General features: G+C 36.0%; 1 protein-coding gene across 1 annotated transcript in view; it reads left to right on the plus strand.

Moving 5' to 3' along the window:
• ofcc1 (orofacial cleft 1 candidate 1) overlaps nt 1-21,516 on the plus strand; it is a gene marked incomplete at its 5' end in the record, with an annotated part of 73,523 nt that overhangs the window by 13,204 nt on the left and 38,803 nt on the right. Inside the window, 2 exons of the mRNA XM_084399359.1 lie at nt 489-580; nt 21,053-21,289. Of these exons, the coding sequence (XP_084255485.1) occupies nt 489-580; nt 21,053-21,289 (329 nt within the window). The remainder of the gene's footprint in view (nt 1-488; nt 581-21,052; nt 21,290-21,516) is intronic.

Genomic DNA, 21,516 nt, shown 5'->3' on the forward strand with positions numbered 1-21,516 from the left:
TTAATGAAATATCTACAAATAACCACAATTTCCCTGTGTCTGTCGCATATTTATTTATTTATTTTACTGATTTAGTTGCAAGACTTCGACAAAATGTCTTGAGGCAGTATTAATATGAAGCCTTTCTTTTGGAATAACCTTTGTGTTGGCAATACACTTGTGATACTATTTATAGATTCTCATAATGAGTCATAATTACTACTAGTTGATTTCAGTAGTTTGTGTATGCCAGGTGTGCTTTTATAAACATGTCATTTCTTTTTTATGTCTTTCTGCTCATTTCATCCTATCTCTGTCTTTGCCTCAACTTTGATTAGATGTTGTCTGTAATGTGAATGTCATTTGTTTCCTGCGCTGATTGTTTTGTGTGTGTGTTTGAGAGATGATGCCAGAGTGAAGTGTACTGCTATCATTGTATTCCCAAGATAAATCACTGCAACTGTTTCCTGCTCTGATTACAAATGACATGCACATGTCTCTCCGATCAGAGCGGCAGACAGAAGAAGATAATCGAGAGAAACAGTGAGGCGCTCAAACCTCTCCCTAAAGATCAGCTGGACCAGTTCACCTTCTCTGTGCGGTAAGTGTCATTTCTCAAGGCCAATTTCATGCCTATGGATATAGTTATGTTCAGAATGGAAATACTTGCATACTTACTGCATACTGTGCACGTGGAACAGTAGGCATTATGCCATGACAAACAGAATCATGACAAACAGAAATATCTTTGTCATCACATGACCTCATGATGTTTACGTAAAGTTACCATTTTGAAAATAATAATAAAAAGATATAGTTGTTTTTATGTCTTGACATACTGAAAATGCAAGTTCAAGTCAATTGCATTGCATTGTGGAATAGTGTTACAACAGTATACCGTTATTTTGGCAAATGCATTGGGCATTCACAAAATGTGCATGTGCTGGGCACAGCATGCTGCAGAAGTAGTGCACACACTACAGTGGTATGCTGTGCTGAACATTGTGTCTCAGTGTGTGGATAAACATTAAAGGCCTACATATAAACATGCACACACAACCCTAATCTTTTGAATACATCATCTTTTATGCTGAGATTATATATAAATCCCACCACCTAATTTTCCAATATTTCTTTGAAAATTGTTATTGTTGAGTTGTAACCCTATAATACTGCAGCTTTTTCTCAGCGCATATATTAACACTCATGAACTTGCATGATTTATTTGAGGCTCAATATGAATGTCGCTGTCCTCAATATGAATGTCGTTTTATTGTCAAACTCAATGTGTGTTTTTATTGAAAGGATCATGGTAACGTTAACATCGGCAACACATAAAACCTTGTGCTGTGGATAATTGCTTTTTCTCTGGTGATGCAAAGTGCACAAGCAGGCCTACGAATGAGTGTTTTCTCCGTTTTATTGTGGCTTACAGCATTTGATATTAATGAGAAAACAGGAGTGAAAACACACCGACACAAACATCAGCACCGTACAAATCTTATAAACGACCTCGTCAAAATTGCATTTCACAAAACACTTACCTAAATTTCACTGCACGTGTCTGCGATGAAAGCCGCTCGCCTAAATCCACAGAGGGAAAAATTGAGGTGTGTTTTTATTTTGATTTTGCCCGAATTATTGCCAACGCTGTACATTTCTCTGAGAAGAAAGAAAGAGCGACTCGTTTTATAGGATTTAGAGCTGCCTACCTCTGCTCATTTTTGAAAATTGGTAATTTGTTGCCGCTGGACTAGTATTAAACAAGATCAGAAGCTATGCTGCTGCAAGTATGAGAGGAAATCAAATGAAACTCAGGCCACACATCAGAGAAGAGAGGGGCTGGAGCACAACGACTAACCCAAAGCACGATAAAGGACTTCAAAAAGTAATGCCAGACATCAACAGGCACAGTTTAGCCTTGCTGTTTTTTATGCGAGCAGTCTGAAATACAATTCAATCGACTGTTTCTTAGTTTATTCATATTGTTTTGAAATGCAAATTACGTAGTTCTCACAGAACAATCCTAGGGAGATCATACTGATTTTAGAGAAAACTATTTTATTCATTTTATTGGATGGAAACTTTGTTACACCATTATTAGGGTGTAAACATTTGTGCATGTGTTTAGGAGATTCTTCAATTAGGGAATTGTTTTTCTTGAATTTAAAATAACTAATTAATCACATTTATATGTGTGCATTACATGTATATCATATATGCTTAAAAAAAAGTTCAATTTGCTACAATTTCTCTATTTTTGGGATTGTTTGCTGCCCAGACTTTCACTCTACATTCAATTTATAAAAATTATAAAGAAAATGATAACATTCTCAAGGCAATTAAAGTGTATTTACCCACAACAGTACTGAGGGTTACACTTTATTTTAAGGTGTCATTGTTACAGTGTAATTATATATTTAAGAACTGAGTAATATTAGGGAACTACATGTACTTACTATAGGGTTAGGGTAGGATTAGGAATTGGTTGAGGGTTATTTGCATGTAATTATGCATAATTTACTGTTATTGTAAGTACATGTAACATATGTAACAAGGACACTGTAAAATAATGAGTTACCGTACTGAGTAATGTAAGGTAACTACATGGGTTAAGGTTTAGGGTTATTAGTACATTGGTATTCAATTCATCTGGTATTAACATTGTTTTTAGGGCTGTGCAACGATTAATCACATCCAAAATAAAAGGTTGTGTTTGCATAATATATGTGTGTGTACTGTGTATAATTATTTTGTATATATAAATGCACACACATGTGAAATATTTGCATGTATATACTGTATATTTATATATAATTTGTATTATATATAAATATTTTATATATGCATAACTTTTTCGAAAATATATACATGTATGTGTGTGTATTTATATATATATATACAAAATAATTATACACAGTACACACACACACATATATTATTTAAAAACAAACTTTTATTTTGGATGCAGTTAATAGTGATTAATCGTTGCACAGCCCTATTTTTTTATTTATTTTTATAACAAACAATCACTGGTCCTAATACTGCTCATTGCCAAGCAAAAAAAAATCATGATCAAGAATTTATTTATTTATTTGTTTATTTTTTCAGGATATGTTATAATTGTTTAAACACAGATAAAACAGTTTGAAGGGTTTCATTTTGCAAGATCATCTAAATGTACCTGAGCTTGACAGATCGGACATAACCCCCACCCCCCTCCCGCGGTAACATGCTGTCTTCATACATGCTGTATGGTTTTAATATGATATGTGAATGAGTGAGGCATATTACTGCCATCTAGAGAATCAGCAGAGACTCTAATGTTACATTTGATTTTTTTTTCTTCTGATGTGAAATGTGTTTGGCTCAAACAGAGGTGTTGACAGTTCACAGCCACGGTTTATTGATAACTGCTGTCCCATTTGTTTGCATGGAAAATCCGTATGAGTTGTTGCCCAGCCCGCTTGAATGACCTCTGAAAGTACAATGTGTGCCGACTAAAACTCCAAACAAACAGTGTTGAGCATGCCGTATTACTAAGTAAACTGTACATAATGAAATGTGAGTTTTTTTCATGACAACTTGTAAATAAAATCAATATTTATCTCGATTATTATATATGTAAAGTATTACTTGAGTACTAGCTTGTTGATATTTAACAAATTTGCTGAGAAGTGCCCTGAGGAGTAAAGCGTGTGTATTGACTGTTGTGCAGTAGCACTTGCGTATTTGGACGAATTTGGCTGATTTTCTTTTCTTGAGATCTTAAAAATCATTTCATTTAAAGGCTCATGATTGAATTCTTGACATGTTTAATACATTCATGTAATACATTCGTGCATGTGTGTTAATCTTACAAAACTAAAATTGTAATAATGATTTTTTTTTTTTTTAAAGAATGAAGAAGGTCAGGTGTCCAGCAAGGGAAATCCTCCAATACTGTTTTAACATTTACACCTCATTCTGTAATCTAAGAGAATGACCAGAGTTTGCTGTGCTATTTTCAGAAGCTAAAGACTTATTAATAATAATACTTATTATTATTACGCTAAAGACTTAAGTATTGTTTTTCTTTTTTCTTTTTACATTGTTCCCAAATTTCATATTATAATTATTTTGCTATTAATGAAAAATCTGGATGTGGCAAATAGTACAAAGAATATTAGAAGTGGAAATGAAGTATTAATGGTGATACTGTACATTATGTCATTAATATTAAAATACATTCCAATTTCTGGAATATACATACCTGTATATGGTTATAAGCACAATATAATGCTTACATCTGGTGTAGGCACAGTGAAAAAGTCTCAACCACCCCAACTCTAAAACAGCACAGACAAAAACGCATGTCTCAAGGCTAGTGGTTTTCAGTGAACTGAGAGCAGGGGATGCTGGGTATTGCTCAGGGAGCTGTTTATCTGAATGGGCAGAGCTGCTCTTGTTCTTTCTCTTTGACTTCTATTTTTCTCCTCATTTGATCCTCTCCCAGATTTACATATCAAACACCTTTGCCAGAGTAATAACCTTAAACCACACATTACAATTTCAAAGAGCAAACAAAATCCATCAGAGCGCAAGTATTGATAAGTGCACACAATGACTTTCAGAATGAAAAGAGCGTAAAAAGTATAATAAAAAGAGTTTGAGGTTTGAAGACCTTCCACCTTATATGATGTGCTTGTTTGTCAGTAATCTTTTTTTTTTTTTTTTGAGATACAGATGAGTCGCCATTTAATCAAAATGGGGACACGATCCAGTCAATTCCCGATGGACGAAATCAAGTCCCGTCCTACTTTTTTTTTTCTTTTTTTTTTTTTTCTCTCTTTCGAGAAGCCGGCAGTACATCACAATAGGGAAGAAAAGTGCTGAAAAAAATCTAGTTGGGCCAAGAAAATATGTGTTATGATGTTTGGCCAAAATCTAAGGCATTGTCACATTTTTCCTTCACACACAGCAATCCCCGAATGCATCATGTTACAATCGTGGACAAAGTTGAGGGAAATATTGATTGTAAATATAAATCATTTTTCATTCAGTACTAAAAAGTAAGTTCAATCTCATTAAACATAAACCATTTTACCCAATATATTTGTGTGCTTATTGTATACTTTATTGTATTATTAGATTAGCAACATGCTAACATCAAAGTCTACTGGAATCACTTGTCAAGTCTTTTGTTTGCTTAATGTGAGGAGCAATAGTGTGAAGTATGCACAGGTCAAAAGTTTAAAATAATTATGATTTTTTTATGTTTTTGAAAGAAGTCTCTTCTGCTCACCAATACTGCATTTATTTGATTAAAAATACAGTAAAAACAGCAATGTTGTGGAATATTATTACAATTTAAAAAAATAATAATCTGTTTTTATTTAAATATATAAATATAATTTATTCCTGCGATGGCAAAGCTGAATTTTCAGCATCATTACTCCAGTCTTCGGTGTCACATGATCCTTCAGAAATCATTCTAATATGCTGGTTTGGTGCTCAATTGTTATTGGTACTCAATTAGCATTTGCTGCTTAATAAATATATATATATATTTGTTTTGTGAAAATCATGATACATATTTTTCATGATTCTTTGATGAATAAAAAATTCTAAATAGAATAGAAAATAGAAATATTTTGTAACATGTTTGATCAGTTTAATGCATTGCTGAATAAGTGTTAATTTCTTCTTCTTCTTTCTTTCTTTCTTTCTTTTTTTTTTTTTTTACATCTTACCACAAACTTTTAAATAGGAGTGTATCACAAATAAATTCCACAAAAATATAAAGCAGCAAAAATGTTTTGAACATTCATAATACTAAGACATTTTTCTTAAGCAGCAAATCAGCATTTTAGAATGATTTTAAAAAGGATCGTGTGACAATGAAGACTGCAGTAAAGGATGCTAAACATTCAGCTTTGCCATCACAGGAATACAAGTTATTTTAAATTTGAATAATACTTCACAATATTACTGTTTTTACTATATATATATATATTTTATCATAATAATTATTCCAAACTTTTGACAATTGGTGGTGTATATTATATCAAACGCGTCCCTTGGTTTGGTGTTGGAAAGGGTGCTGCTTTAGAAGGGCTCTGCCTACAGCGAGAAAGTTATTGTTAATGACTTATTTATATTGTGACAGAAGTTTCTTTCTTGTTTTTTCCTTTGAATGTTTCCTTTGAATGTTGCCTTGAGATATCGTTCTGCAGTTTCTCTGCAGATAACTCTTGTCAAAGATTCCTTTCTCACTGAGCGGGACAGTGAATGTTTTTATCTGCATGTGTGTGTTTGTGTTTTTTCATTAATTACTGTACATATTTATGTTGCGCCGATGTCATCATGTCAACGAAATATGTTTCCCCTTTTTCTCGTTTTGGGGAAACCTGTTTTAATCAAACTCAGTCTCACACAACAATTATATCTAATTAGCCCAATTATCAAGACTCTAATTACATTGAAATATACCCCCCAAATCTCATATCAATTATATCTGTGACTTTTCCTGTCCTAAAAAGAGGAAGATAAAGGGTCTGTGTTTCCTCTTGAGGATGAGCAATGCTTCCAAAATCTCTAAAATCGTTCCTATCTCCTTTCACAGAACTCCTTTCCATCCTTTCACAATGGATTCCTTCACGGTTTGTGTTCCAATTTTCTTCTGTCTCTTTACCTTGTCTGTAAATTGTGTGGTTTCTCATTGGCCACATACACACTGTAGTTTAATATGTCTGTCAGTTTCTTTTAAATCACTTGATCACATACGTTCTCTTTCCTGTGTTCCCTTGTGAAAAAGAAGTACAGTTTAGCATACCTTTAATATAATGAGAAAAATATTAGTTAAGTGCGATCTGAATGTAATGTTTTCGGGACTTAACTGCATGTTAATTGCATATATAACTATATATATATATATATAGACCCTTTCCAAAAAATTTGAATATCATGGAAAAGTTTATTTATTTCCATAATTCCATTCAAAACGTTAAACTTCCATAGATTATAGATTAAGGGCCCACAACTTAAACGATTTCAAGTATTTAGTTGTTTATTTGTACATAATTTGGGCTTCCAGCTCATAAAACCCACGAAAACAGGATTGCAAAAAATTTGAATATTACATGAAATCACACAGTAATTACACAGTGATACCATGGTCATTGAACCAGGTTTTGGTTATTTTGTCAGTGTGGGCAGGTGCAAATCCTGCTGGAAAATGAAGTCAGCATGAAGTGCTCTGAAATGTCCTGGTAGACGGCTGCGTTGACTCTGGATTTAATAAAGCACAGTGGACCAAAGTCCTCTTTTCTGATGAGAGCAAATTTTGCATCTCATTTGGAAACCAAGGTCCCAGAGTCTGGAGAAAGAATGGAGAGGCACACAATCCAAGATGCTTGAAGTCCAGTGTGAAGTTTCCACGTCTGTGTTGGTTTGGGGAGCCATGTCATCGGCTGGTGTTGGTCCACTGTGCTGTCCACTCAACGCAGCCGTCTACCAGGACATTTTCAGAGCACTTCATGCTTCCTTCAGCAGACAAGCTTTATGGAGATGCTGACTTCATTTTCCAGCAGGATTTGCACCTGCCCACACTGCCAAAATAACCAAAACCTGGTTCAATGACCCACACTTACATCACACCATACATTTTTTTTTTTTTTTTTGTAGTTTACATTTATATTATTCGCGATTAGATGAATCTTGGAGCGTTTTTGACCCACTTTAGTAGGACTTATATGTAAATTACTTATTGTCTATGAAATATGGTTAAACTGTACTGCCAAATCTACTAACAAACATTTATGGTAAACTAATGTATACTGTAATGTAATTTTTGTTGAAACTTTTTATTTGTAATTAAACATTTGTAAAGATGAAGTTGGAATTTAGTATATTGAAAATGTTTACTTTTGAAAATGAAAAACACACTATAGTTAATATTATAATCAAGTATGTTAGTCAACATATCAAAATAATTGTACTTTAAAGTATTACAAAATATTTTTAAAACATAACTATTTAAAATTTACTTTGAAATAAAATGTTTAATTTAACATTAGAAAGTGCATTTTTTAAAAGTGTACTTACATCTCAACTATTTCCCTCGTTGAAACTTCCATGGCCCCCAGAACATTTTTATTGTATGAATATCTGATCATACAGTACAATTTGTCAAAAGAAAGAACTTCTAGCTTCATGCATTCTTTTTTAATCAACACTTGAATGTACACTGTCGTTCACAAGTTTGGGGTCGCTAAGTTTGCTATGTTTTTAAAAGAGTCTCTTCAAAGCTGCATTTATTTGATTAAAAATACAGTAAAAATTGTGAAATATTATTCCAATGTAAATCAGCTGTTTTCTATGTGAATATATAGTAAAGTGTAATTTATTCCTGTGATCAAAGCTGAATTTTCAGCATCATTACTCCAGTCTTCAGTGTCACATGAAATCATTCTAATATTATGATGATTTGATGATCAAGAAACATTTATGATTATTATCAATGTTGAAAACAGTTCTGTGGAAACCGCCATACATTTTATTTTTCAGGATTCTTTGATGAATAGAAAGTTCAAAAGAACATAATTTATCTGAAATAGAATCTTTTGTAACATTATAAATGTCTTCACTGCCACTTTTGATCAATTTAATGTGTCCTTGATGAATAAAAGTGTTAATTTCTTTAACTTCTTTCCAAAAAATTACTAAAAAATTCTTACTGACCCCAAACTTGTGAACGGTAATGTAGGTAATGAAAAACACCCCCAACGTTTTCACAGTCCTATACCTCATTCTGGGTTAACATTTCTTTCAGTAAATTAGGCAGTTTTGATGATGGCTTTTATCGCTTGCTTCGGGTTTTTTTTTTTTTTTTTTTTTTTATCTGGAGATTCTTTTTGAAGATGTGTAAGGGCACCCCCTATAACAGTGAAAACATGGATTGCCGGAAAATTCTCTCAATGTCAGGGATGGTGGGGAAAGAGTTAATTGCCTTAAGAAACTGTCATGAACCTGCTCTTTTTACATACACTTTAGATGCCTATTATTTAACTAATAGTATATTATCTGCAAGTACAGTTGTATACTTTGTATATCTGAAGTACACTACATGTGCACAGTCAATTAATTTAAGTGCACTTCTGTTTTACTCTTTTAAATAGCCAATAAACTTTAGTTTAACATGATCTTCAATGGCTTCTTGTTTGCAGGTGGTAAAGATTACTGAAGTAAAAATAGGTTTCAAATGGCATTTGCAGTGGCATTGACTTAAAAAACAAACCCTTTCACTTTAATTCAATGTTGTTTAAAAAATATCAACCCTTAGTCCTTTTTTGTTATATGTATGCTAATTGTAGATCTCAGTAATCATCTTACGGCTGTTCATTGTGAGCGCAGAGAAAGCCATGTGTAAGAAGAGCATGCCTGAAGTTTCACATCCCACGTTCCTCCATCTTGGAGTCACAGGTCAATCAATTCTGATGTAATACTGTGGGTAGTTTTGTCTGGAGGTGTGTAGAGTCACCTCAGGGGCTGATGGGCCCTTTCCTGTGCTGAGAGGCTCCTGGGAACCATCAAAACTCCACACAAACACACGCTAGACTTCTATGGCCAGGTCTGTATAGATGGCCTCTGACTTCACAGAAATCAGAACTGTCAAATCTGACGGGCTGTTGGCCTGAGAGCGGCTGACCGGTCGTGGTGTGGTGGGTGGCTGAATCATGGTGTGTTTGTGTTGTGTATTTTCCCATAGCCCTAGTTTCATGTGCACTTCAGAGAATGAGGTGTCCATCTGAATAGAAGGCCATGGACAGAATAGTCATGTTGTGTTTTAATGGAATTCCAACAGCATGTTCAGAAAGTCTCAAGAGATTTCTGCACTAATAAATAACTTAGATTTAATATATAATTGTTTTCCTTCAAATTGTATCCAAAAATAAACAGATGTATCCGAGGCATGTTTCCAATGTAGAGCCTTGGAAAAAAAAGAGACGTTTTAGTGTGTATGTATTTAGTGCCAACAAAAACATGCAGTACAGTTTTAAAGTAGTATTAAAACTTCAGCAGTCTTCCCTGTGTAAATAAGTGAATATGTCTGGCTCTATGAAGCAGTTAGCTGACAGCAGATTTTATCACAGTTTGAATTACCCATGATGCAAAGCGTGATGGAGCTATCAGTTGTCACAGGCCAGTTTAGGTGCTGCAGTCCTTTAGTTTCTCATGCTCAGGTTTGTGTCTATAATTTTGCTGGGTTTGAGGAATTAAACATTTTCTCTTGAATGACTAAAATGATTGACTAATGTGGATTTGACTTATAAGATAAGTTTCTCTTAGCTGATGCTTGATTTTTATCTATGATTAGACTTTTTATGATTGCGCTTTAACAAGAAGGCCAATGATTTGTTTTCCCAGTGATATCCCGAGTTATTTACAAGACCAGCTGTATTTAGATTGCTGTATGCAACAGCTGTAATGTCTTTTCATTTCTCTTTAAATAAAGAAACCCAAAACAACAATATATTGTACAGCCTCGAGAATCTGATGGCATTCTGTATAGCTACATTTATAAAGCTTTTAATACAATCATTTTAAAAATGATTAATTCATTTCTAAAAAGATAATTTGATAAAAAAAAAAAAAAAAAAAATATATATATATATATATATATATATATAATTGATATACATTTTATACATGTACAGTTACATGTTCCTTAGGCCATATCTTGTATAATTTCTTAAGAATTTGAAACATACATTAAGCAAAAGCAAACATATCATTGAGAACAAGAGATCAGAACAGAGCTCAGATGTTCTTGGGTCACACTCACAGTCACATCACATTAAACAACAAAAATGGCAGATACATGGTCATCACAACACCTAGGAACATGTTTCAGTAAAGTTCCTCAGTCACAATAATAGTATATTGTTTTATTATTTATTAAGCCTAATAAACTTATATATATATTAAGCATGAAATGTGTGCATGTACTATATTCTATTAAAATAAATGACACTTGTTTTAATATTTTCTAATGCATTGACATTCAGACGTTTTTACTGTGACCTAAGCATACAAATATGCTTTGTGGACACTAAATGTGAAAAGATCCTTGGCCCTGAAATTGTTTCATGTTTGCTGATGTTCGTGTGGGCCACGGCAGGTTTGGATTTTGTAGTATGGAGCAGGATTTGCAGCGACAGCAGTCTGTACAGATTTATTCAGTGAACAGTGGGTCAAAACCTGCAGTTTTTTTTTATTCTGACGTCCCTCTGAATGTCCTTCCTGTCCTGTCTTGTGCATCTGTGTTGAGGCTTTTTTTAGGTGACTGCTCTCATTTGCAAGGGCACATGATTCTGTTTGAAAAAAGAGATCATAATTTGCAGTGTGCTGGGTTTAAGTTTCATTGAGTGGGTTTAGTTAACAGGTTAGCATGACATGTCGAAATCAAACCGAATGAATAAATGCCTACGTTGTTTAAACACTGTGTGATTGGATATAATAAAGACATGTAGTACATATTTGGAGGGTGGTGAATTCAAGATGCCACCGTAACTAAAGCAACACGACAACTATCAGCAGCAGGGGACTTTTTTATTTAATTTTTTTAATGATATATATTTTATTTGTATTTACATTTTCCTTCATAAATCAAGACAACAAGAATTTAAAAAACATTTATGTGTTCCAAAAGTAAATATACTATACGGAGTCCCTAAAGGGAAATGGTGTTGGAAAAAAATGTGGATAGGAGAAAAAAAATTTATCTCGCAAAACTTTTGCGTTCCCCTGAGAAACTTGCCGTTCCTTCACAAAACTTTAGCAAAGTTATTTGTGTTCCTCGCAAAACTTTTGCGTTCTCTCGCAAAAACTGTTGTGAGCTCGGACAAACACTTCCTATTTTATGTCCCGCTGGCAGTGTTTCAGACAGCTCTGTACGTTAACAATGGAGCGGTTCATATTGTTTGAACTTGGACTCAAATATGCAGAAATATATCAGCGCTTAGTTCAAGGAGTTAGGGTTAGAGAGACGGTACACGTGGCGGAGAGACAAGTCCGAAGGGACCGTCTGCAAAGTGCAAAACCCTTCAGACCTGTCTCTCAGCTGCCTGCTCATAGAGACCAATTTATATTATAAATATCTCTTTTTGAGGAAAATTGGGTTGTAGCTCGTTGTTTACGTTGCTATGATTGGAAATAGGTGTTATTTGTGTTTTAAAAACGTTTAGCTCACAAGTTATTGATCCGGGAAGTTTGAATCTGTAAATATATATCCAACTTTACTGAAGTTCTTGAACTAAGCACTGACCGCAAGTTCAAACAATATGAACCGCAACATTGTTAACGTACGGAGCTGTCTGAAACACTGCCAGCAGGACATTAAACAGGAAGTGTTTGTTTGAGCTCACAACAAGGTTTGCGAGGGAACGCAAATATCTTTGCGAGATAATGCACATTTTTTGCTAGGGAATGCAAAGTTTCTCGGGGGAACGCAAAAGATTTGAAAAAATATGTTTTTCTCCCATCCCAATTTTTCTCCAGCACCATTACCCTTTAGGGACTCTATACAGAGTACCATTAAGCATATCATAATATCAAATTTAATCAAATAAGTTTTTATATAATACCTGTGGTTTGTACATTAGATGAACATTGCCAAACGTGCCGTAAAAAAAAAAAAAAACAAAAAAAAAAAACACAGTTGACGGTACCAGCATTTCTGCAGTAACGAGAACTGGGTATATTCTGTACCCGCTGCTAGACATTGCTTTCAAACACTCCCCTTCATATTTCTTTAAGCGCTTTCTGAGTGCTAATGGTTTCTATTTACAGCTTGTTTTTACAAGCACTGAGTATTGTAGCTAGTCACAATGCTAGTGCTAGTACTAGCATTTGTCAGTAAGTCATACAAATGCATGAGTTTTTGTTTTTCACAGTGCTAAGTACACTGCTAAGTTTCTGGATTGACAACTGTACAGTATTCAAATGTTCTTCAGAAATGGCGGTGGTTGACGGTGATTACCAACGGACCAGACAAAATGGAACAACATTTTTTTAAAGGACAGTTTTTGCTCTGGTACTGAAATTGGTACAGAAAACCACAAGTACTGTGTCAACCAAGTTATAGAGTGTACAAACATATAACAATGATTTTGCAACTTTCATTTTGTATATAATTAAGGTGTATTTGTAACTAACTAAAAGTCTTAAAGTTTGCCTGTTTTTTGTTAGGATAATCCAAACACATAAACTTTATATCATTTCTTGGTTACAGTGTTTATTTTATCTGAGGTGTGGTTTATGGGCTAGTTGCATGCAAAATAGATTTCAGTTTAAAGAATTGGCAGAATATTTGCAGATTCTGGGCCTGCTTTAGTTTGTTTATTTGCCTATTTCAGTTGTGTGGATATTCAAGATCATTTTAATCGATGACTCATTTCCTGCTAAAAATCCACCGATACTGCGCTGGGAAGCATATTGAACATGTGCTTTGAAAGTAAGACATTTTATGCCAGGGTTTTGCTGAATAACCTGCTCATAATCACTCTCAGCGGATCCCAGGTGCATTCGCAGACTTCATGTTTCCACTGTGTTTATTAGACTCAGTGGGTCTGGGCATTACCATGTGAGATTCCCTACCGATGGACGCAACCGGCCTATAAACACACACATGTTGCGCTGGCTTTAACTCAGCTTCCTCACGTACACGGGGTGTGGAAGAGTGTTTGGATGTAAGAGCCAGAACACTGGCAGAACACACATAGTTCATGTTTCTGTTTTTATAGAGACTCAAGCTCTTTTCTCATATATAAGAACTTCACTGCATTAAAAAAGGAACGGTTAGCTATTAGTCAAACGAGATCCACTAATTAAGTGGAACACATTTTTTTCTGCTTTCGATTAGGTTAAAGTACCCCAGCTCCCATCTCCCCTCAGCTGCAAATAATTCTGATAATTTGGCAGTGGCAAAATTCCTATTCTAATTATGAGCCGTATTCTAATTCTGCGGCAGTAATTCTCTTTTACTACTCCCCGAATCTCCTCTTGCTGCCTTTTTCTCAATGAAACACGTTTATGTGCATCTCACCCTGCCAGAAACAGGGAAATGGGGTTTCTTATAAAAGTTTGAGATGTGAAGATAATTATGGAAAAACAAGGCAAGATATAAATCTACATTGTATTGTAAAATATTTGTTAAAAACAGGATGCAAGTGGCCAAAGAATGATATCCAAAATTACGCTGAAATTATCTGTGGCTTTGTGGGAAAAGAGACTGTTGGTTTAAATAGCATCTGGGGACTGTTGGGGACTGTTGGTTTAAACATCACAATGATTATTGATTATTAGGCTATTTATTATGTGCTGGGGGCATTTTAAGATTTAAATTTGGTTACATGACATCCCGTTGTTGACACACTAAAAGCATCAAGTTACCGTGAATCTAACTGATGCTGCTGAGGCCCTGACTGATGTGACAAAATTTCAAAGTTACATGTAGTTTATTATGAAAGTGTGTAGCCACAGATACTGACACAAAGTTTGAATGTTCTTACATGTCTGTAGTTCTCTTCTCTATGATAACTGTTAACGTTCAGAATAAAGCCGTGCTGTCTCTCTTCACTTGCGCATTGCTTTAGATCAACTGACATCAAAGCTGCGCTTCTCACTGCTGACTGTAAAGTGAACGTTATCTGCTTGGGAATAGTTGTGTAAAACTCAACCTTGTGTAAAGGATTATTAATATACACACTTTGTCTATACCACCTCTTAACGTTATGCTATCAATCACCATGCACAGCTATGTTCAACCTATCACACATACAGACAAAAGCACTTACATACTCCACTGACTTTTAGTTCAGCTGGGGTAAAATATAGTCTCTCTCGGGCTGGATCACTATGTTCTGTATTAATGCTTTAATTAGAACACAGAAACATCAGACTCATAGTAGTTTTAGGATGGATCTCTAAATAAGCGTCAAATGAAAAGAATCAAAGGTCTCTGTGATGTCTAGCACCTGCAAGCAGGTTTATTGATTGAAGCTTATATTAGAAAAGGGGTTTAACAAAATATTAATAATACATACAAATATAAAATGAAATATAATAAATAAATATTAAATGAAAATGTACTGAATTTGACATTAATATTAAAGGGGTCATATAATGGTACATGCACTTTTACAAGTTGATTGTACTGAAATGTGTGTTGGCAGTGCCTGTACACAACCATCATAAAATGATAAAAATCCATTCAGTGTTTTTTTTTTTTAAATCTCCTTATGTTTTCCCCTGTCTCAAATCAAGCCGTTCGACCGTGTGACGTCACACGGTCGGACGCCCCTCCCACGATTGTTGATTGACAGCAGCGTTTCAACACAGACCCGCCCTCGCTCGTGAGCGAGCTGTCAATCATAGTCTGTGCGTCATTGTTGATAGGCCGGAGCACTGTCTATGAGCAGAATGGCGTCTAAGCGATTGTGGTGTTCTGTTCTTGGGTGTAATAAGGAACACAGCAGTCATGTTGATGTTCCTAAATCCGAACCGCTGAAGACGCAGTGGCTGAGTTTGTTTTCGAAGGGAATATTCCCCACAATCAACGTCAATGCTTTCATGTTTGCGCGAATCATTTCACACACCAGACTGCTTTACAAACGAGGGTCAGTATAAAGCTGGTTTTGCTAAGAAGCTGCTCCTGAAAAAAGGATCGGTACCAACTATTCGTGTTCCTGCTGCACCTCCAGAAGAAGTGAGTGTAACGGTTTATTAAAGGGATACTCCACTTTTTTCGGAAATAAGCTTTTTTTTTTAAAGAGTTTCAATATTTTTCCTATTTAAAACTTGACTCTTCTGTAGTTAAACCGTGTACTAAGATCGACGGAAAATGAAAAGTTGCGATTTTCTAAGCCTATATGGCTAGGAACTACTCTCATTCCAGCGTAATAATCAAGGAACTGTGCGGCTGTACCATGAGTGCAGCAGGCGTAATGATATGACGCAGCGCCTGAAAATAGTCCCCAGCTCGGTAACTTCTTCCAACGTGACCGGGACTAAGTTTGTCTAACCTATTAGACCTATTTTCAGGCGCTGCGTCATATCGGAGTTCGGCTGAATGGATTCTAAAACGGTAAAACTCAACTGTTTAACTCTGGGGGAGATGTAAAATGAGCATATTTCCGAAAAAAGTGGAGTATCCCTTTAACCTTTATATTAATATTTATATTAATCTTTGCAAATCGCTAGGACGCTTCACGATGAATGCGTCTAAGGTTTACACTCAGGGTACATTACGGCATGTTTTCTATGTACAACGTTCTCAATATAATTCATAATCCCAAGTTTATAATGAACAACGCGTTATGGTTATTGTGTTATTTTTTCAAATGGTTTACGCACAGAACAGAGGGGCAGGGTGAGCAAAGCTCATTATCATTTAAAGACACATGCACTTAAACGGCGTGCTGAAAACAGAGCTGTTTTTGACCAGGTAAAATTCGTGTTTTCTTATAATACTAATGAGAATTTTTAATTAAAGTATATTACAAACTTTTAATTTAGACCCTAAAAAATCATATTAGCTTGTACAAAAATGGCATTATATGACCCCTTTAAATAAACAAATATGCAGGGGAAGGTTAATCAGTCTAATTATTCTGCTGAGATAGGTGTAGTAACACAGGCACACGTTCTGCAGGTTCAAATACGTGACTTTGCCTACATTTCTCCAAGACCTGAAATGCATTGTTTCAGGTAGCTTTTGCTGCACTTTTCAGATGAAAATTTTTTTTTTTTTTTTACCGCCTATTCTACCATAAACCTAACCTATAGAATTAACAAAAGCTGTAAAAGTGTAACTTTATCAGGTAAACTACTGAACAAGTGTATTACGTCAAAAATGTCATACATATTGTGCTGGTTATGTTATGCAAATGTCAAAATGTATTAGTTTACAAATCATGTGGTAACATTCTGTTTTGGTCTCTTTTTGGTTTTTGGATTACTTCTATTTTCCTGGTTCCTATGTTCATTTTACAGAATGTCTTCTTTAGTTTCCTATTGTGTGCTTGTTTGTTACTATAGCTATTGTGTCCACCTGCCCCTTGTTAGTTCATTTTGTCTGTGTATATACTCCCTGTTCAGCTCAGTTCAGTTCCCTGTCCGTTCTTACATCTATTAAGTCTATTTAGTTGGACTGTTTGGAGTTGGTCTTGCACATGCCCCTGCCCCTGATGTAGATTTGCTCCCTATGAGCACGGATAATAAAATTGACTCACTGGCTCCAGCAAGTCCCCAATCTCCTTTGTTGATGTTTGTCCGTCCTAGCTAGGGATGACACGATACCATGATTTTCCAGAATAAGTCTGATACAATACTTTTATTTTTAGTACTTGCTGATACCGAGTACCGATTTAATTAAAAAACATAATAATATTGGCCAGAGAAACCAAAAGAATATGAATCAAATTAGTTGGCTTAGCAAATAGATAGCTCCTTCGGTTATTTTCATGCCTAATTATGCCTGTTACAGTATTGTAGAAGCTACTGTTACTTTCACTGTTCATTTTATCATATGTATCTTTAATTTAATAGCACAGTGAATATTTATAGCTGCTCCCAGCAGGGCTCAACCAGTCAATGGGCAGTGAGTGGAGAATTTTAACGAGTGCACAGTATTGGGCCCGATACCCATACTGTATCGGTATCGGTGCATCCCTGGTCCCAGCCTCAAGTCTCCTTTGACACCACTGATTCAGTTCCTTGGTCCTGCCTCTGCTGGCTCTCTTCAGCCCCTGACTCCTCCTTCAGTGACCCTGTCCAGCTACTCGGATCCGCTTTGGACTTCCTGGTCACCAGCTTTACACTAGTGTGTCGATGCCCTGGCTTTACCTTGAGCCTCCAAGCACTGTACTCCACCTCGGCCATCTGACCCATCGGCTTCACCTTGCCTCCATTCTCCCTCGCCTTCACCGTTGTTCGTCAGCTCTCAAGCTCCGCCCTGGTTCCCTGGTTCCTCCGACTTCACCTTGGTCAGTCATCACCCTATTTGCGCCATGGACTTGCAGACCTATGGCAGTGCCTCGTCACTCAACCCCTTCGGCTCCACCAGGCTCCTCCTTCCTTCCTGCTCCACTGTTTTCCTCACTTTCACTGGCTCCACCCCAGTCTGCTGAGCTATCGTCTACACCTCCGCCCTGCAAGCATGTGGCTCTGCCATGGCCCTCCAGACCCACGGTGTCACCCTTGGTCTTTTTCTCTTCCGCTTCACCTGACATGCTTTATGGGGACTCACTCCCACCGGCTCCACCCCAGTCTGCCGAGCTATCGTCTACACCTCAGCCCTGCAAGCATGTGGCTCTGCCTCCAGACCCACGGTGTCATCCTGAGTTTTTTTCTCTTTAGCTTCACCTGGGTCTCCACCCCTCCCGGCTCCAGATCACTCCATCAGATTCCTGGTTCCGCCCTGGCTTCTCCCTCCATCGGTTCTGCCGTGAGTCTGGCTCCTCTCTCCTCCGTCTCCTCCCTGGCTTTTCCATCCGCTGACTCCCACTTCGACTATTCCTTACTCTGCTTCCCAATGGACTCTTTCTCCCATTCCTTACTCTGCTTCCGAATGGACTCTTTCTCCCATTCCCTCATGGACTCTTCCTCCTGCCCCTCCTCCAGTGGACCTTTTTTGTTGTTGTTTGCTGATTTGAAACACCATATTCACAAATAGAGCTCCTTGTGTGAAGCGGACAAGAGGCTAGACGTGTGAAGCGGACAAGAGGCTAGACTCAAAGTCCCAATAAGGTTTGACAATGGCATGTTGAAAAAAACAAACAAAAAAAAACATAGGGACATATGATATTGGGTAAAATGGTACATTTTAATTAACTTGTACATTTGTTCAGTATTTGACATTAATAATATATAATATGTATATATATATATATATATATAGGCTATATAATATTTTGGGATTGCCTTATTTATGAAGCATGCATGTGATGATGCCGTATTTGCTGGCCAAAACGGGTTTTTGTAGAAGTCAGCATAATGTTTCCTTTTTAAATAGGTTTTGCTTTCACTCTTTTTCACCCATCACCTCTAGTTTCATTTTTGACCCTCTTTAGCACTTTGTGTGACTCAATGTGTTCTCTGATGGAGGGGGTAAAAAGTGGCTTTGGCACGTTTACAAAACAATGTCTTTAGTCCAAAACAGAAAAAGTGAAAGCAAATAACTTAATTCTGCAAATAAAAAAAAGACGTCCAGCTTTTAACTGACTCCAGATTTGAAGCAGTAACTAAAAGCACAGATAGTTCTCAGGGTTGCTGTGCTTTGCCTCACAGGCATTAGGCCATAAATCAATCCCACCTCACTGCACGTCTTTCCTGCCAACACACGTCATGACCTGCACCTACACCACACTTCACACTACTTGTAATAATTCTGACGTTTTCTTGCAATCTGTATTAGAGAAGAGTGGGTGCAATTAGTTTTGAGTCATTGATAATTCATACAAACATTAGATTATTTAGACAGATTTTACCAAGATGATTTGTGATATCACTTACGTCCATATAGCACAAACATTGCAGGATGAGTTACAAGCCAACGTTTAATTAGAGGTTTGTTCAAATCACTAACCCTGACTGTGAACGATAGTGTGTAATAGTACAAAGTCTGAATGTAACAACACAGATGAATGTAACACTTTACCTTCTTTTTTTTTCTCCTTCACATTTCAAGGACATGCTCTAAACTGTTTTCTGTTCACACTTTCTTTTAAACTAATCTCAAGAAATGGAGCTATAGCAATAAAAATCGGTTTTGTGGCAACAACAGATTTCACATTGCATTAGACATTCTCTCTTGAAAAGCTAGTCTGCGCAGGCGGCTAAAAATACATCTGTTCATATATCATTGATACGTTCATTAGAGAGGGGATGCAAGTCAGAATTTATTTGCCGCTGTGGCGTAATGCGGCTTGACAGGGAAGCATCCCTGACACATTAACTCTGTCTAGGGTGTTGTGGATTTACAGAAGGTGTTTTGGTGTAGTGTGGATGTTTTAGTTCTGTATATGTTATCTTTCATATCTTAGTCAGCTGTGATTGCTTGAATGTTGCAGACACAGGTAGGATCGTACTCGATTACGATAGTGGACAGTGTGTGTGTATGTGTGTGCAGATTTAGGTCAGTATTATTTTTTTATTTTATTTTTTTAAGATATTAATACTGATATTCAGCAAGGAAACATTAAATTAAATGTGGCAGTAAATATATTTATAGCCTAATGTTAGAAAATGTCAAATAAATGCTGTTCTTTAGTCTTTAACTTTTTATTGCATCATGGTTTCAATATTGATAATAATAAGGAATATTTATTGAGCAGCAAATTGCCATATTAGAATGGTTTCTGAAGGATCATGTGGCACTGAAGACAGGAGTAATGGCTTCTGAAAATTCACATTTGTTGTGACAGGGATAAATTACATTTTACATTTATTAAAATAGAAAACAGTTATTTTGAATTGTAAAAATATTTCAAAATATGTCTGTTTTTACTGTACTTTTGATCAAATTAATGCAGCCCTGTTGACAATGAGACTTTCAAAAACTTAAAAACCGACCGATGTTGGGTTTTCATGTTTTATGGGGACTTTCCTTAGACATAATGATTTATAAACTGTATATTCTATCCTCTAATCCTTCCAATCACAGAAAACTTTCTGCATTTTTTGATTTTCAAAAAAACATCACTATTTAAATATTTAATAACTAAGAATTTTTTCTTAAATTTCTTTAAGACTTTTTTCTCCTTTTAGAAATGCATTATTACCACTGCACATTGTCAAAATCACAACTAAGAAAATTGTTTGCTTTAATGATATTTGGACTTGTTAGCCACAGCTGTTAACATGGCCTGTTTTAAAATGTGATCTTAATTTTGTCCCCAGAACCAAAATTTGTAATAATTGCAATCAGACATGTTAAATGAAAATTAAGTGATTTTCTTTTCTTTTTATTTTTATTCAATCATATTTATCCACAATGACTCACAGCTTATAGAATCATATGTGTCGTCCCCAGATCTCACCGGCACAGTTTGCACAGGTCTAACGCTGTGTGTTGTGGGACGGCTGAGAGAACACGTCTGGCAGTGCGTCTCCTCCCGTCACTGCTCGATTTGTCCTGCCGTCCATGTCCTCATCTGTCTCAGATCAGTCTGAGCATTTTTCTTTTCGTTGTAATGTGGTTTCCCCGTCTGTACATGCATTACTGCAGCCAGTGGCTTTTTCTGCAGGCTCAACACATCCCCGTCAACAGGTGAGACATGCGTGACCATACACACAGAACAATCATTCGCAAACACAGTGTCAAGCTCATCATTATTCCAAACACACAAATACATGCAGAAATATTCCAGGAGAGAATATGCTGACCTTTACAAATGTCTGCTTACAATAATTCACTGGAAACACACTCGCACAAAAAAAAAAAAAAAAATTCATGCAGGTGATTCATGCCCTGTTGTCATATGTTGTGCATGTGCA

This window comes from Rutilus rutilus (genome assembly GCF_951802725.1).
Source record: "Rutilus rutilus genome assembly, chromosome: 24".
In the NCBI taxonomy this organism is placed as follows: Eukaryota; Metazoa; Chordata; class Actinopteri; order Cypriniformes; family Leuciscidae; genus Rutilus; species Rutilus rutilus.